Source organism: Oryza glaberrima, chromosome 12 (genome assembly GCF_000147395.1).
Source record: "Oryza glaberrima chromosome 12, OglaRS2, whole genome shotgun sequence".
Taxonomy (NCBI): Eukaryota; Viridiplantae; Streptophyta; class Magnoliopsida; order Poales; family Poaceae; genus Oryza; species Oryza glaberrima.
Window position 1 is genome coordinate 9,111,359 of NC_068337.1, and position 15,468 is coordinate 9,126,826.

The 15,468-nt window shown below is 38.9% G+C and overlaps 1 protein-coding gene across 4 annotated transcripts; it reads right to left on the reverse strand.

Annotated features, from left to right (window-relative positions):
- Window positions 1-2,159: 2,159 nt before the first annotated feature.
- On the reverse strand, window positions 2,160-9,969 carry LOC127757256 (zinc finger CCCH domain-containing protein 65). Of its 4 annotated transcripts, none has more exons than XM_052282742.1 (10): window positions 9,454-9,968; window positions 9,144-9,224; window positions 8,489-8,548; window positions 7,682-7,741; window positions 7,408-7,452; window positions 6,790-6,849; window positions 4,898-5,023; window positions 3,786-4,091; window positions 2,915-3,184; window positions 2,160-2,530 (listed from the first exon to the last, which is right to left on the reverse strand). In XM_052282742.1, exons 1-10 carry the CDS (start codon window positions 9,871-9,873, stop codon window positions 2,375-2,377), a joined length of 1,584 nt encoding a protein of 527 aa, XP_052138702.1. In that variant the 5' UTR covers window positions 9,874-9,968; the 3' UTR covers window positions 2,160-2,374. The 4 variants fall into 4 exon arrangements, with proteins under 4 accessions (XP_052138702.1, XP_052138701.1, XP_052138703.1 ...); XM_052282741.1 differs by having other exon boundaries at window positions 8,489-8,551; XM_052282743.1 differs by lacking the exon at window positions 7,682-7,741 and having other exon boundaries at window positions 8,489-8,551; window positions 9,454-9,969.
- Window positions 9,970-15,468: the final 5,499 nt, after the last annotated feature.

The following is a 15,468-nucleotide window of genomic DNA, read 5'->3' on the forward strand; positions in this document are numbered from 1 at the left end:
TGCCAAAATGACACATGGTTCTTCCCTTGAAAAGAAAATTGACACATAGTTAGGCCGTTCCTGAGGGAGTGCGAGAGGGGTCGCCGCCAAGGGCCAAGAGTACTTAGGGGTCCCAATCATTATATACATCCCCTAAGTATAAACTTAGGCACCCGTATCACCTTAAATATAGTCTAAAGATCAAGCATGTGACACTCCTCTCCATTTTGCTCTAGCTCCACCCCTGCACTCAAGCATGGATTGGACTTGGAGAAGAGAGAGGGCCTAAGAAAAATAGAGGAGCAATTTTAGAATTTAATTGTATGGTGTGACAAAAGGAGTAAATTATTAAGGAACTCCGTGGTATTTTAGCCATATCAACCAACTATGTATGTGGCAAATGAGAGAATGGCATATAATTACTTATATGAACATGGGTGGCTCGATCTTTCGATGATTAACAACCCATAGTACAAAGAGATGTCACCCGTGCTCACGTTAGTTATTATTAGAGCAGAGAACATCACCTCAAGTAAAAAAAAAAGGGCTACTTTGGATTGGAATGAAAAATGAATTTTGGAGAATTTTAGTGGAAATTAAATTAATCATGCAAAATATTCTGATAAACTTATGTTTTGAGCTCCTTTAGTAGAAGTTTATAATGGGCCATACCCATGACCCTTGCACAACCCAACTCATTTCATTTTTCCGTTTAGCTCAAACAAATATACAAAATCCAGGGGATAACTATCTGGCGCGCGCGCCAGCTGGCACCCCTCCCTACGCTCTTTCTTTTTTTGGCGATTTTCTCCAATTTTTAACGTTCTTTTTTCGCATTTTTTATGTTCTTTTATCTTCAGCACACTTGTTTTCAAATGTTTGAGTTGAAAGTTTTCAAATCTTGAGTTGAAAGTTTATATTGTCCTAAAAAATTTTAAATCTGAATTGGAAGTTTCAAATCTCGAGTTGAAAATTTTAAAATCTGAGTCGAAATTTTTTAAATCCGAGTCGAAAGTTTTTAAATATGAGTTGAAATTTTTCAAAAATTGTCTTACAAATTTAAATTTCAAGTTAAAAATTTTCAGAGTTTGAGTTCAAAGTTTTTAAAATTTGACTTCAAAGTTTAAATCTTTAGTCAAAAGTTTTCAAATTTAACTTGAAAGTTCAAATTTCGAGTTGAAAATTTTTAAAAAATGAGTTTAGACTTTTAAATTTTGAGTAGTTTTAAATTTTATGTATAGTTTTTATTTTTCAATATAAAGTTTTAAATTTTACGTGAAAGTTTCTTTTATGTATAGATTTATTTTCAATCTGTTAGTAAAAAACCTCCCAAAAAAGAAAATTTTATCTTAACTACCGTCATTGTCTATAACTAATACGGTAGTTAGGCTAGTTCTCCCGGAAAACACGTGCGCTAACTAGCTTTTCCGCAAAATTCAGCCCGATTCTTTCCACCCTAACAATTAGAATTTGTAGGCTAAAACATGGTTCCCCTTATCATTTTCGGCGGAGTTACCGAACCTCCACGGTAAGGTGGTTATCGCGGTAACCGCGAGACATACCGTGGTTTCAAAAACTGAAAAGGTTACCGTGCGTGGTAACCATGATAAAACCACGTGGTTTTGTAGTAAGACTGAAGTGTATTTAGAAAATTCTAGAGAAAATGAACTAAGCCATGTGAAAAATCACAAAAATTCCTACATACAGTAATCAAGACTGAGGGAGTGGGCGTCCGTACCCATCAACGCCCTTGAAAATCAGTAGCCGCTCAAAGAAAAAAAGAAGTATGGAGGCAGCCATTCCTTTGGGCTTTTTAGGCTGCCAGTCCCCTGTTTAACATGTTGGTAGCTAGGAGTACCATATGCTCCTGTCGTACTTATTAGTGCAGTCAGCACTAACAGATTCCCTAAGATGATCATGTGATCATCACATAACTTCAATGTGATGACAAGTTCTGATACCTGATTTGATGAGAGAGACACAGATAGTGGTAGACCAGCATATTCCTTTCCTCGGCCCGAGGAAAAAAAAAAGGCTAAGGGGCGTACGGATCAAACCAAACTGCCCGTCAACTCTCCCTTTAGTCCACGACATGAACGGTAAACCCGGATGTCATGGAACATGTAAAACTGCAATATGGGATTCAGCCCGACGCCATAGTTGTATACGAAACGCGACGATGCTGTACAATGTAAAGAGTTTTGACAGGTTTTGTTTAATTTCATGAATTCCAGCGGCAATGTACCCAGCTTGATGCAACTTCGTTGCCACTTTCCAAGCCAGATCTCTCCCACTGTCGGTGAGTGAACCCACGTACAGCTTTCAGCTACGCTATCTTACAAAGTGAAGTTATTACAAGCATCACGGCGACGATGAAAAATCGCTCGTGCCTGCTTCAGAGAGTGTAGTTTCCTGGAGTTGGGTATTGAGCAGGGAGGAGAGGAGGTCCCGCTGCAGGTACAGGGCTAAAATTGAAGGGGTGATTGTATGCGCAAGCTGGCCCAAATTTGCAGACCCCATAGCGACCATAGTATGTGCACACAGGCTGATCCTGCAACAAATATTGCAAGAAATAAAACATTAAAAAAATAGCGATCAAGCATTATCTGATTAGATTGCAAATGATGGGGTCAGAAGAGGTAAACAAAAATAAATCATAAGTTATTAGCATAGAGTTGTCAGTTAACAACAGCTGCAACCATCAGGAATAGAGTTTATAGATTAAACTAAAGTGAGTTAACTCTATTCTTTTAGTCTAAAATATGTACAAAATGTCTTAGCTCTAATAATCTTAATCTAACCCCACCTCCCAACTTAAGAATTTTTTGAACTAGAGATACCAAACCTGGGGTTGAAGCTGTAACAAACAGTCCCAACAGAGCTAAACGAATGATATCACCTAAAATTGAGGAAATAAATGGAAGAAGGAACATACAGGTTTTATAGGCAAGCCAAGAGGGCTAAGAGCTCCTGCTGGAGGCACCGGTGACCTTGGGTGGTGATATTTGCACTTCATCCTAAATTTGCAAAAACCACTCTTCACAAAATGCTGACATTCAGGTTGGCCAGGTCTCTCTGGGTATTCCTCGGAAGGAACCTGCTGATGTCCAGGTATTTCTGGTGCCTTGTACATAGGATGATTTATAGGAGCAGCTGGAAAATGTTGGAAAGGGACTCCAGGAGGATAATATGGATTCAACGGAACCTGAAAAGGAAATAGTTACACGTGAAATTGTTACCCAAGATAATGTATCAATTGTAAAGAAAGGTGCCTTCTCGAAGAAGACATTTGAATGATAAACTGGAGAACTGGACTAATAGAAACATAATTCCTATGTACTTGTCCGAGAAATGGCAGCCAACATATAAAATCTGATCACATTCCAATACATAAAAGTAACTCGACATGGAAATGTATTTGACAAATTTGTATCAAGCATTCAAATGCACCTCATACATCCTATTTTCAATATTGTTTTGCAACATATGATTTAGTTATGTAACAATCAAAAAACATACGTTAAGGACCACAATTACAAGTAAAAAGGAATGGAGGGTATTATCTTCCTTGATTTCAGCCAGGAAATTTCTAGTTAATATTGGAAAAAGTAATAATAGCCAATTTCTAATGCAATTTTACAAATTTCAATTAGTTCTTATAAGAAAGTCGACAGAAAGAAGTCAGCAAAACATGCCAATATGCTCAATTTTCACTTCAACGAAAAGCAACTTGCAATATTTACTCCGTCCATCTGAGATGGAGCGGAGAGAACATTTTGGCATCAATAGGTGAATCTTTAATTTACCTGATGATACCCATTCCATTCAGGAGGTGGATACATTCCTTGAGGAGGAAGCATCCCTGCACTGTACGATGGAGATGGAGCTATAAACGGAACATGATGCTCATTCACTGTTCTCTGATCGGGCCAAATTGAAGCATTTGGCTGAGACGATGATCCTTGAACATCTTGCTGTGGAGCATCCCCATTCTCATGCTCCAACTGTGGATCTTTAGAAGCAACATTAGAAGGATCAGGATGGTGAAACTTGCAGTTAGTGGCGTACTTGCAGCTCCCAGTACGCATGTAGTAGGGACACTCCTTTTCCCCCTGCAAGATTAACACCACAATTGTATAGAAAAGGAATATTTAAGAAATGACTAGTAATATCATGAACATATTTATTGCACACTGCTGTAAAAATTAAGTGCAATCATGAAAATCACTCTGGTTTGGCACCAAGTCAGCACAACTCTGAAAAGATCTTAGGTACAATATTTGTCCTGTGGTAATTATTTTAGTTTGCAAACCTATGGATCAGTTTACAGGAGTAAAAGGAGAGTTATAGTAGCATGTACTCTTTTCTCATCAAATTTACAATTTGACAAAACTTACTTTTTGCAAACATAACAATTAATAAATTTATAGATATATTGACAGCTTTCTAGTAGGTTTCATTCCATTAACCAAACAATTGTCCAAGCCTACCATACTTTAGTTTCTGAGGTTTACTTGTCAACTTACGAACTTATAATACCCAAACTGAAGAGGTTTACATGATCACAGTCACACTCAATGGTGGATACAGAATAAAAATGACAAGGTGTCCTGTAGATATTAGAACATGTCTAATACTCTAATTATCGAGAATTGTTTTAGTAAATAGCAATGGTTAAAACAACTAACAATAGAAATCCCAATCAGTGTCCAGTGCACTGGCATATGATTAGATCAGCAGTAGTTGCTCTATCCCTGATTGAACCTAGTTATTGATTTATGTGATTGCATGAGGCATCCCATAACACCAGTACAATGTATGGATCACACATACATAAATAAAGCCCACAGATAGCCTGATAGGGTAACCATAAACTCAACTAGAGTATTTAAGCTTGACAAACAAATGAAAGACTTACTGGACGAAGTGGAAGACCGAGAAAGTTCAGGTCAACCTTTTCAGCGTCTGTTTTCCCTTCTTTTCCATCACGGTGGAGGTATTTACAAGCTTTACCAAATTTGCATCCTCCAGGTGTTGAATAATACTGAAAAGGGTTAAAAAAAAGACTCAAGGGACAAGGAATATCTTTGTAATGAAAGATCTACAAAATTGGCGGCCTTAGATTACAATGGGGTGCTCGAGTGTGTACAGAAAACTATGGTAGCATGCTAGGATCAACTATGGTGACAAAACAAAATTAACTTACAGAAATATAGCAATACAATGAAGAAATTTACTAAAGAATATGTAAAAGAACACTAGAGTTGATATAAATAATTTGTTGTACGTTCATGGCATGTTACCAAAGGCCTGTTTGGGGAGCTTTAGATTCTGAGAAGCAGCTGGTGAGAATCTGGCTTATAGTTCATTTTCTGGATTCTACAACTACAGCTTCGCAGAATCTAAATGAAAAGTTGGACTGTTTGGGGGAGCTTTTGATTCTGGGAGAAGCTACAGCTGTCAGAAACTCCCGAAACAAGCCCTAAAACTTATGTTCTGGTGTAGCAACCTATGTTATCAAGGCATCATCTAAGTCACACCATGGCATCCAGGTGGCAACAAGAAGACAAAATGTCCCTTCACCTAAGTCCCACCAGTTAAGTTAGCACCTAAATGAACTGGGCACCAGAACCACCATGATTGGTCCAAGGGTAAGAACCCCTTCAATTTATTGGTTCATGGAATTGGAATGGTTGGTTTCAGGGAATAGAAGAGAGAAAACAATTGTGAAATTTTAGGGAGTTGAGAAACATGCAGAGCAGAGGAACACTAGCCACCGCAAGCGCCTTTCTACAATCACCCATTCACCCTTGCGACCAGCTCAGTTGTTCTTCCACTTCTGCTACTTCCTCTGGCTCACACTCTTGTAAGCTCTTCCTCCGCCTCTTCTCCACTATTCCTCCATTGCATGCTATGACTCTGTTGTGCTCTTCCTCTGCCTCTTCATCTGCCTCATAATTTGCTATGCTGATCTCCTACATGCCGTCCTCTGCTTAGCTGGTTTGCTTTGCTTTGCTTTAAAATTTGGCTCTCATGTTGCTCTGATCTCCGCTCTGTGCTGCTATTCTACTCTGCTGAATAGCTCACCTTGATAACACATAGGTTGTTAGGCTATCAGAGACACCAGTGACCAAGCACAGGATTCAGCCATCCATTCCATTGGTTGACTGCTCCAGACCACAAGCACATGTACAATGCATGGTATATGGGGTTGTTTAATGCCCCCAAATAAGCTGTGAAGATTAACAGATTTACTGATCCCAAATTATTTTCTCCAAGTATAAAACCAAAAAGAGTAATGCAGCTTCATTACTTTACTAAAATGCACCCCCTCTGGTTTCATAATTCTTCTTGTTTGGGACAAGATTGAGGTCAGACTATCAGAACTTTGACTATCAATAGCTTTAAAAATATTTTAGTTTGAAGGCATTAGAACATGTATAGATTAGTCTTAAAAAGTTAAATATTTATTTATTGTACATATTATAGTAGAAAATTCATAATCAAAGATATGTTTTGGAGACCATGTCGTTGTCCAAAACAAGAAGAATTATGGAATCGGATGGAGTTGTCAATAAGATAAACCACATGCTCAGCCAGGTTATTCAGACAAGCCTAATCACCTTACCCCTAAACCTTCGATTTATAAAATCTACAGAACATTTAGGACGGATTTTCAAGGAACTGAAAGTCTGTACATCATAATATCCAGTACAAGGAATTTTCAGCTGTTAATATTACATGGCCCCTATGCTTTAAGAGCAAAATTGATCAAAGACTTATCGATAGGGTGAAAGATCACTAACAAACCTTGCATTCCTCCTGGGAACTACCTTCTGAAATAAATTCCTTCCTTTTCTCTTTGGCAACCTTCAGTACCTCACAGTAAAAGAAGGTAGTATAATCAGGAGATAATAAAATGAAGACTTTATACAAAATACAGATCAACCAAAACGTTATAACATCCTAGATAAAACCAGAATTTTGCATGACAATGAGGTTTGTTATCATGTAAGTACAGCAAATATATAAATTTGTTAGTTCAGACTCAGTTACAGGAGGCATGAAGGACGCAATTTGCTACAAGAAACCCAGTATATATAGATATGAAGGTATGGGGAAAAAAGAAAATCCCATAATACAACATTATAAGGCAGATAAAAAAATTTAACACAAACAATGGACATTTTACAAAAGGATGACCAGCTGACCATCAAGGTGCTGCCAAAGGGGCTTCAATAATATAAAAATTGCGAACATTTTAATATATTTCATCTAACTTCATCAAACAAATTAATTTCTCAATATCCTCCACAATCAACCAACAAAAGAGATGACAATTTTGAAAATTCAAACTACATTTATCAAGCAACTCAAAAGAGTTCATTCATATTGTATAATGCCAATCACACAGCAGCAACAGCTAACCTTAAGTTCCTTTGGCTCCACTCTTCCCTTCTTCACATCGATAATCTGCAACAAAGAAAAACAGAACACATCAAACATTGTGATACTTTCAATTTCTAGCTATGAATGCATGTATAAAATTGGAATTGCTTTCACAGGTTGAATGGCGTAAAATGTAAATCACCTCCATAACAATCACACCTCACTAAGAGGCAAGTATCTTGAGTCTCAACCATTAATAGATACATCTCAAATAAATTACTTGATATGCTGAAAGGAAATTCTGGTTGCTAACCTCATAAGAATATTTCTTAAAGTTTTCTAAGTTAGACGCACTCCCCTTGTCAGCAAATCCCTACGAGAAAATAAGATATTAACATTAGATAATTATTATAGAAAAGGAAATAAATAAATAAATTGTGCATCTAATAGTTAATTCTGCAAACGTGCTTGTAGCATGGTGGTAATGCCTTCCAGTGGAAAGCTACTGACCAGGGTTCAAATCCTGGTCTCGCACAAAAGAAAAGGTCACTTGTTGGTTCCCCCAAAAACATGGGTAGAATCGCCAAATGGAAGGCGTGCCCTCGTGTGGGGTAGGGACCTCAAAGCATGGGTTAAGCCCCAATCCATAGGGAGCGACTCATCGTGTAGGGGGGACAAGCTTTTGTGGCCTTTCTCAGCCCCAGTTTTGGGTGCCTCTTCTTAATTGAAAGACCTCAGGGGAGGTCTTTCCCCTTGGGGCCGAGTTTTTCTAATAGCTATCTGAACTTCACAGTTCAAGGTGGTTGATTCATCACCGAAATTAGCGACACCTAGGTATGCCAGTATGGCATGCCGTGCTTTTCAGGACAACCATTTTGGTGCAATGCCTATGCAGTTACATCCAAACTAGTCAATTCATGATGGTGGACACAGATTTGTACAATATTAAAAATATTGCCGAAGTGTCAACGTGCAAGGTGGTGTACTACAACACAGCTTTTGAAACCATTTTCAACTGCTTTTCAATCACTTGGACACAGTACAGACACTAGCTTAGTCATCAATGAATTCGGCGTTACTCCTTCACATTCAATTATAGAATAAAGTAAAGATGACGCACCAAAGAATCAACTTCGGGTGAAATATCTGGAACATAGCTTCCGTATTCCTCTTTTGGAGCCTGCTGGAAAGTTAAATTCAATAACAGAAAGGCGAATTAAATTTTACTGAAGAAAAAAATCGTTATTTGCTATCAAGTGTTAACTTAATATCTTATCCACCATCCAAATTTGCCGTTCCCTTGTTTTCCACTCTTTAATTTTTGTCCACCCTTATTGGCCACTTCCATCAACTCCGTGTAAGCTAAGTGTTTAACACTTGTTTGTCTTTTAAACATTTAATAGGCCATACATCTAGTTTATAGCAGCATGGATATGGTAGAACCATGAATATCCGCCGCGAAAACACGACATATGGTGACTGAAATTTATGTGAAAATTTAGCAATTTATTAGACCTCCATAGCATCAAAACTAATTGCATTCAGATCACACAACTTATATGAACAACATGGCAACATAAGCTCCGTGCACTCCAATTATTCATCATATTAGTTTCATTTACCCGCTTTCAAGACAAAAAAAAAGTGTATTTGCATGCTGCAACATAATAATACAATAGAAAAGACAACAAGCCCAAGCAACGTGCCAAATCAAGACAGACATGCATGCGCTGAATAGCTGAAGCAAAACACGAGGCATAAAAAGCGCTAATCACCTGCTCATCATCAGGCGAGGAGGCTTTGTTACTGCTGCTGTTGCTCCCGCCGCTGCCACTACCACCGTTACTACCTTTCACCTGTACACACGCATGCAGAGACAAACAAACAAAAACAACGCAAAGTCACGGACACATGAGAAAAAACCCACTTGCAAAAGTCGTCTCCGTCTCACCCATCCGCAAACCACCAAACCCCAACTCACCATCACCAAAACCAGATCAAAACGCCCTCATAAAAAAATTAAAAAAAAACCCCTAAAATCGCGCAAAATAATTAAACAACTAGCTCCAACACCAATCCACCCACCCTACTCTTCTTCTTCCTCGCCGGATGATTGAACTTGCACTTCATCCCAAAGCGGCAGCTCCCGAACTTGACGTAGTAGGTGCAGTCCGGCTCCCCGGGTCGCCTCGGGAACCGCGGCCTCGAATCCGCCGCAGCACCCTCCACCCCCACCGCCGCCGCCACTTCACCCGGCAGCTTCTCACCACCGGAGACCTCATCTCCAGCAACAACAGGGCCATCCTCCCAGCCGGTGGGCTTGGGAAGCAGCAGTTCCTCCCCCTGATCGGCGATGGCGAGTCCGGCGAGCTGCTCCTCCACCTCCACCTCGACCTCCACCTCGTCCTCCCCGGCGGCGGGGGCGGCGGAGGAGGGGGAGATCAAGCCGATCGGGGTGGCGCCGGGGTCCGATTTGGGCGGGACCCTCGCGTCGGCGTCCGCCATTGGCCTCTCCTCGGAGGTGGAGACTGGAGAGAGAGAGGAGAGAGAAGGGATGGTGATGGAGACGAGAGCAGGTGGGGGAAGAAGCGAAGCGAAGCAACGAAAGTGGGGAAAAACCCTAGAGAGAGAAAGCGAGACCCACGTCCGTGGGTCCCCCTCTCCCCCCAAGCCCGATAGGGTAAAACCGTAAAACCCACCCACTTTTTACCCCCCCAGCGCAATATTTCAGTTCAACCCCTATATTATCCTCTAATCACACGAACTTCTACTTTTGGTGAGGGATGAGGGTGTGTTCGTAAATAGAGATGTGGGTTAGGGTGGTGGATGTAAAATGGGACGTGACGAGGACAGGGTGAAACTGTTCGGCGCGGGCTGTTGTTGCGCGCATGTGACGCGCAGTGCGCGCGCGCGTGCGACCGGAGGGAGGGGGAGGGGGCCCACGGGGCGGTCAGACGCGGGGAGACCGGCGCGTCGTGGACCGACCGACCGACCGAACGCTCGGTGCGGCGCGGTGCGGTGGCGGGGGCGCGCGCATGAGTCCGTCCGTGGGGAGAGGGGCTAGCGAGGGAGCCCCACCGCGGAAGGTTCGTGGAAATCGCGGATGGATGGACATGGACATGGGGACTCCGTAGACTGTCCATCCATGCGGGCGGCCGTGGAAAATCCGTTGATTTTGGTATTCTTTTGGAGGGCGATGATTAGGCGACGGGCCCGTTTGGGAAGGATAGGGATTATAAGGGGTGTGAGAGCATCAGCAAGATTACGTATAATCTTTCCTCAAAATTTGTTTTTTTTCTAAACGGGAAATAAGAAGTAAAAAAATTAACTCTATAAGAAAAGTCTAAATTTTATAAAAAAAACTAAAATGGTCTAATGTTAAACTCCAAAACGTGTGTAGGGCTGTAAGGGAATATGTTGTATCCGATTTTTCACATAAAAATCCTCAAAAGGGAACAATATAGGAGGACTGCTGGTGATGCTATATAGGAGGACTGTTAGTGATGCTCGTAATTGATTTCCTAACGATTTGTAGTGAGGGGTTTTATGCCAACATAAATTTTATCAGATTTTATTTTCCAAACATTTTATACGAAATGCCAGATAGAAATAAAAAAGTAGACATAGAAGCAGGGCATATGGGTTGTGTTTAGTTACACACCAAAATTAGAAGTTTGAAGAAATTAGAACGATACGATGGAAAAGTTGGAAGTTAATGTGGGTAGGAAAGTTCGATATGACGGAAAAGTTGGAAGTTTGAAGAAAAAAGTTGGAATCTAAACATGGCCATGATAGGGTTGCATGTGTGAAAACAAAGAATTAAAATACCTAGAAAAAAATAAAATATGGTGTTCATAACAAAGGAGTTAGGTAAACACGGAATCTTTCAAAGCAATCACATTAAATTAAATAAACATGCTTATGTTGTACTTGAAGTTTTAAGCACTAATTTACCTTGGTTTAGCGATAAAGAGGTTCCAATGGATATATGTTTTTCCGGAATCTATGGCAAAGGAAAATTTGTTATACTTTTCCTATACCACAATTCTCTATTTCAAATGAGTGAATAGTGTTTATTCCTAAAGAAAACATGTGTGCGCTCATCCCTATGAAGGTCTCTCATAAACATCTCACTATCACTATCGATTGGTACATTGTCATAGACGTCTCTTCGGTTTTTAACTTTATCAAAGTTTATTGTTGAATTTTAGACTTCCGTGGGCTGAATATTTCCAACATGGATGGCATACCATTTGTACGAACGATTTACTTTGCAATTAATATTTTTGTAAGTTCCGAAACCTAGTCTGTACTTTTGAAATTTGCGGCACAACATATCAAATTTAGAATAACAGTGCATTTTAGAAGTTTGGACTGTTTCTTATTGAAATACTGTCAATACGGCTAGTTCATTTTATTTTAACGACCACAGTTTTTCTAAAGTAAGTAGTATCGATATATTAAGAATAAGACCAGGTTCAAAACTTCAACTTTAAACTATAACCTTTCTTGTGTTGTTGGCACATTTTCTGAACTGCTAAACAGTATGTGTTGTGAAAAAATCAATATAGATTTTTTTAAAAAAATCAAATAAATTCATCTTTTAAATTTATAGTAATTAGTACTTAATTAATCATGTACTTAAAACATCATGTTTTACATGATGCTAATATGCTACTCCAATATGAAGTTTCAATCAGGTCCTAAGCCACATAATTCTTTATGTTTGTGACACACAATACCCCTATGAGCATCTTAGAGAGGTTAAGACCAATATATAATGAGATTAACAAAATCACCGCAAAATAGATATGGCATTTATCACTGAAACAACGAGTGCATATAAATAGTTAAATACAAACACCCATGCTACAAAAACACCCATGCTAAGTTGGAAAATAGAACCTAGATGGGTAAGAAACCTAACCATGTGAACTACTTCAGTCACAATTCTGTTATAATTTTTAAGATGATGAGCAACATAGATCAATGGGTAGTGCCTGATAGCTCCCAGTCGATTGAGCTACAATGGTTAACATAGCACATGCGCACAGGCAGACGATACTGACCTCATGCGCACAGGGGCGGAGACAAGCCTAAGAAATTAGAGCTTGGGCTTGTTTAGCTAGTCTCTTGTAAATTCTTTCAGAGTTTATCGAAAATTCAAAGATTCAACAAACTGCATTTGTTGGGCCCTGCTCTTTATTTTGTTAGAAAGCGATAGGCAAACAAACGATAAAAATCAATAGATCAATCATAGAAGACATAAGATTTAACGTAAAAAACCCTCCGAAAACAGGAGAGAAAAATCCACAGGCACCGGCCAGCAAAAATATCTTCACTATATCTGGGGTGAGATTACAACGCTGTACGACGGCTTACAAGAGGTATATATATATATGGTGGAACCCCAAGCCTATCGGCGACGGGCCCTTGCTCCACTAGGCAGAAGCTAGATTTTATTAAGTGCAAATGAATTTGAATCACAACTCAACATATTTGCTAAGCCCTAATCTTTATAAATTTCTGGCTCTAGCACTACCTGTGTATAATAGATGTAACTTATTGATTAATAATTAGTAGAATTTTATGGGAAAAAAACTTCCGTACGATGTAGATTTTATGGTCGTTGACGATGTATTGCGAAAGAGATTAATGGTCCAAAGCTCAAATCAGATACTATGTCAAAAAGTTAATACACCTGGTACTTTAAAATAGAGGGAGCGTATATGGCTGGTTGATTTGCGGCCTCACGTTATTTCCACCGTCACGAGGCTAATGATTCTTCATCGCGCACAAGGCGACAACCCTTCGTCAAATCCAAAACAGCACAAGCGAACAGGAACCCTGCTGCTGGTCATGCTAACACTGTAGCCATAAGACGAATCGATGGGGATGGGTAAATTGGCACAGGGCATGGATATGTACGTACCTTAAAGGCCTGTTTATTTTATGAAATAAAAATTTTTAGGTGTCATATCGGACGTTAGACTAGATACTGGAAGGAGTTTTCGTACACAAATAAAAAAAACTAATTTCATAACTAACATGGAAACCGCGAGACGAATCTTTTGAGCCTAATTAATCCATCATTAGCACATGTGGATTACTGTAGCACTTATAGCTAATCATGGACTAATTAGGCTCAAAAGATTCGTCTCATCATTTCCTCTTCAACTGTGCAACTAGGTTTTTTTAGTCTACATTTAATACTTTATATATGTGTCTAAAGATTCGATGTGATGTTTTTGAGAAAAGATTTTTGGAAACTAAACGGCCGCTTAGCATAGCGTAGACAAAGTCAGAGAATTTGACTACCTTTTGACTTTTGGAGCAGACAAGAGTGGACGGAAATTAGAGGAGTAAAGGCTATATTCTTCTTGCATCATTATTCATTGGATTATTGAAAAGGATTATTTGCTATATGCTTTATATTCGAAAACTTTCTTCTATTACATTGTTACTCCTTTTAAGCCATTTTTTAAGTTTTTTCTTAAAAATTTATTTTATCCATATAATTAAGTAAATAATCTACCGTAGTAATTCACTAAATACACGTTGAAGGCTGAGTTCTTTTTGGCGACTCTAAACAACAACTTTCTTATTTTCCGTTAGCATACATTTCGAACTGCAAAAAAAAAGTAATGTTGTGTAAAAATTTTCTATATAAAAAGCTTTTCTAAAAAAATTAAATAATTCCACTTTCAAGTTTATAATAATTAATACTTGATTAATCATGGACTAATGATTTGTCTCATTTCACGTGCCACCAAAAATCGATAGTGAACCGCTGAAAATGAACGCACCTAAGGAAAAAAAACAGAATTTTCTAAACAGTTGTTTAGAAGGCTTATAGAAAAGAAATATACAGCGATTTTGTGATTTATATGCTATACTTAGATGACAGAGAGAGTAGAAAGAGAAAGAGAGAGGCTGCATTGGTTTTTCTGAAAGGAAATAAACCAAGAGGTTGGAACTCATGTTTAAAATCTTATGGACTTGGGGTATAGGAATGTTTAAAATCGTATGATCCAAGTTACCTCAATAGGAAAAATTCCAATGCAACCTACAATCCAGAGGAGCCATAAGCCTACGTTTGCCTCTTCTTATGTTCCTTTTGATTCGTAGGAAAAAGATACGAATCTTTGGATGATTTCAATCCTACGGAAAAAAATTCCTATGAAGGCCTTTAAAATGAATAATTGAATCCTATCCTATCCCTTGAAATTATCTATGGGATACATAATCCTATATAGATATTGGAGAAAAATTAGTAAGAGCACAAACATCTTGGAAAATTTTATTTGAGTCTCTCTCATCCGATTCCTATTTTCTTATAGTCTATTCAAATGCTCACTGTGTTTTTCCTCAGTTTTGTAATCCCCAATTTGGCAATTGAATACTGGTCAAAATCCTATGTTTTTTTATTCTTCCTTTTTTTTTCAATCTTGCGTTCCAAAGTAGCTTTTAAGGAACCCTTTGAAACAAAGGATTATATAGGGTTGTAATTCAACAAGAAATTTTCCTACCTAGCCATTTTGAAACAAAGGATTAAAGACCCTCAAATCGTATGAAATCCGTTAGGAATGGCTCAGAGGGCTCCTTTGCAACAAAGGGTCATGTCTCTCAAAATCCTTTGAAAGTCCTATGGAATGCAATGTTTCATGGGAATTTTGAAGAATTCTAGCATGAGCTCTAACCTCTGAAAAATTTCCTTTGTCTCTTTTCCAAATCTTTTGTTTCTCCTGTGCCCCATCCAAACGGTTTTATGTGTACTTTTCCTATGTTTTTTTATTCCTAAGGATTCAAGAGGTGATGACATTCTAATATTGTGTTTTTCAAGTTCCTATGTTTTGAGAATCAATGCATATTGGTTTTGGAGGAAAATTAGCCACAACTCTTGTTGAGGGAGCGATTCCTCGGACAGCGGGGAGTGGAGACCCCTCCCCAGGTGTGAAGTTTCGACTAGGGGTTTTGTGGTGAATAGTGTAGAAAGATATCAAAGCAAGATCGGATCTACGGGGCTCAAGCTCCCCACAAAGCAAAAGACAGGAATTATAGAGGTTCAGGCCACCCGAAGGTGTAATACCCTACTCCTGT